Below are 2,245 nucleotides of genomic sequence, written 5' to 3' on the forward strand. Positions count from 1 at the left end.
TATTCTGAAGCACACAATGAGTTGTTTAAGAGCAGGTACGAGACAAATGTTGCATCTGTACACGTTTGTATGGTTTGTTTTGCTTATTGCCTGCTTTCTAAACAAGTCATCTAATGCTGTTATGAAGCAGATGAGAAGTTTTGACAGGAATCTGATGTTTAAGACACGCAAGCACAAACTAAAGAGGACTCTTTGTTGATAATGAAAGCCGTGCTCATGAATGAATGTAAGCCCAGAGCAGTAGCAAACGTTTTGACAGGAGTCTCTCTCTCTGTCACCATCTATAGCAGCTGAACAAAAGCGTATTGTTGGTGCAATTGCTGCCCAGGTCTATTTTGGATTTCTTCCTTTTATAGTGTGTTACAGGACATGCATGTCAGACTGATCTCTCCTCCCTGGAGTCAAATGATATAAAAGCTTTAGCAGACAGCAGCTCCATCTCATCCAGCCACCGTTTCCAACATCTTCTGCTCTTCATCGGGACCATGGCCCCAAAGAAAGTTGAGGTGAAGAAGCCGGAGCCTAAGAAGCCGGAACCTAAGAAGCCAGAGCCAAAGAAGCCGGAGGCCAAGAAGGAAGCAGCTCCTGCAACCAAACCGGCTCCGCCTCCAGAACCCGAAGTCCCAAAAGAGCCTCCGTTTGATCCCAAGGCCATCAAGGTGGAGTTCACCGCCGATCAGATCGAAGACTTTAAAGAGGCTTTCCAGCTCTTCGACCGCACGCCTAAAAATGAAATGAAGATCACGTTCGCTCAGTGCGGAGATGTGATGCGAGCTCTGGGCCATAACCCGACCAACGCAGATGTCCTGAAGGTCTTGGGAAAACCCAGACCGGAGGAAATGAACACCAAGATGGTGGACTTTGAGACCTTCTTGCCGATGCTGCAGCACATCGCTCGCTCAAAAGATCAGGGCACCTTTGAGGATTTTGTGGAAGGACTAAGAGTTTTTGATAAGGAGGGAAACGGCACCATCATGGGAGCGGAGTTACGTCACGTTCTGGCCACGCTGGGTGAACGGATGACAGAAGATGAGGTGGATCGGCTGATGGCCGGACAGGAAGATGCCAACGGCTGCATTAACTATTCATCTTTTGTCAAACACATTCTTTCAGGATAAAGAGAACAGATCACACACAATAACAAATCAATGTGGGTAAATAAAAACAATTCATGAGGACTATTTTTTATTTGTAGAATTTTCAAACTTGACAAGCATATTCTTTGCTATTTTGCTTGTAGTGGACAAATAGTAATTGTCCAACACATTCTGACTTATGAGCCACTGGTATATGTGCTCAGTCACAACAATTGTAAACAATAAAAATTATTTTGCAACAGGTTTCACTTGAATATTTTCTTACGTTGGGCTTACTTTAAGGAACATTGGGGGGCAAACTCTCCTCAACTTCAATATGCCATCGTTTTTTCTGTGTTAATATTATTGGAATTCAATGGCCACACACTAAGAGCATGCTCACACTATCCAAACCGACTGCCATGGATCTGCTGAACTGGGTCCCCAAAGCCCCCAAACCCTCTGTGCCGTTTCCGGGCACGGTTTGGTTCAAGCCCACTACGCTTCATGTGAGCATGCCCTGAGGATAAAAACATTGTTTAACCATGGTTTAGTAGCAAAACCATGGTAATTTTGTGATAAGCATGGTTTTAACCATGTTTTTTTTTTTTTGCAAGGACAAACTCATCCAACCTAGAAAATTTCCATATTTTACCCAACTATGGGTTGAAACAACCCAATATTTTCTAGATTGTATATTCACGGTCTTGAAGTAAATGTCTGCATTTCAAAACAAAGGTGTTTCTAGAATATTACTTTGTATTAAAATTATGCCATTAGTGCAATGACAAAGTTTCCATTATGAATCTGATTTAGCTATGAAATATGTCAGTGTTTCTGAAAAAAATCACACATCAGTACATCAAACTCTTGAACCTGCTGTGACCTTGCTGGCTGCAGAGTCCGGGACGCTTTTGAAGAAATCTTGAGATTTGACTTTGATGATGTTTGGAGCTTCTCTCTGTATGGAGGTCAGGGATCAGGACTGTGTCTGTGTTTCAATGAGAATGTAGGATATATAATCTGTATTGTTGAGAGTCAAGTCTCTCAGTCATATACTTCCAGCCGTCTGTATCAGCATGAAAGGGTTCAGGCTGATCTTTAACATCCAGCTGACAGCTGACTCAGGTTTCTCATGCATCTATAATCTGAGTGCCATGAGCATGTGG

The 2,245-nt window shown here is 42.9% G+C and overlaps 1 protein-coding gene across 1 annotated transcript; it reads left to right on the forward strand.

Moving 5' to 3' along the window:
- Positions 1–426: 426 nt before the first annotated feature.
- Positions 427–1,340, forward strand: LOC129440777 (myosin light chain, embryonic-like). Its single transcript, XM_055200290.2, has one exon. It carries the CDS (start codon positions 486–488, stop codon positions 1,116–1,118), a length of 633 nt encoding a protein of 210 aa, XP_055056265.1. The 5' UTR covers positions 427–485; the 3' UTR covers positions 1,119–1,340.
- Positions 1,341–2,245: the final 905 nt, after the last annotated feature.

The sequence above is a fragment of the Misgurnus anguillicaudatus genome, chromosome 22 (genome assembly GCF_027580225.2).
Source record: "Misgurnus anguillicaudatus chromosome 22, ASM2758022v2, whole genome shotgun sequence".
In the NCBI taxonomy this organism is placed as follows: Eukaryota; Metazoa; Chordata; class Actinopteri; order Cypriniformes; family Cobitidae; genus Misgurnus; species Misgurnus anguillicaudatus.

Bases quoted from the DNA above. Each gene is read 5' to 3' on its own strand.
- LOC129440777 (XM_055200290.2), top strand. From the start codon at position 486: ATGGCCCCAAAGAAAGTTGAGGTGAAGAAGCCGGAGCCTAAGAAGCCG.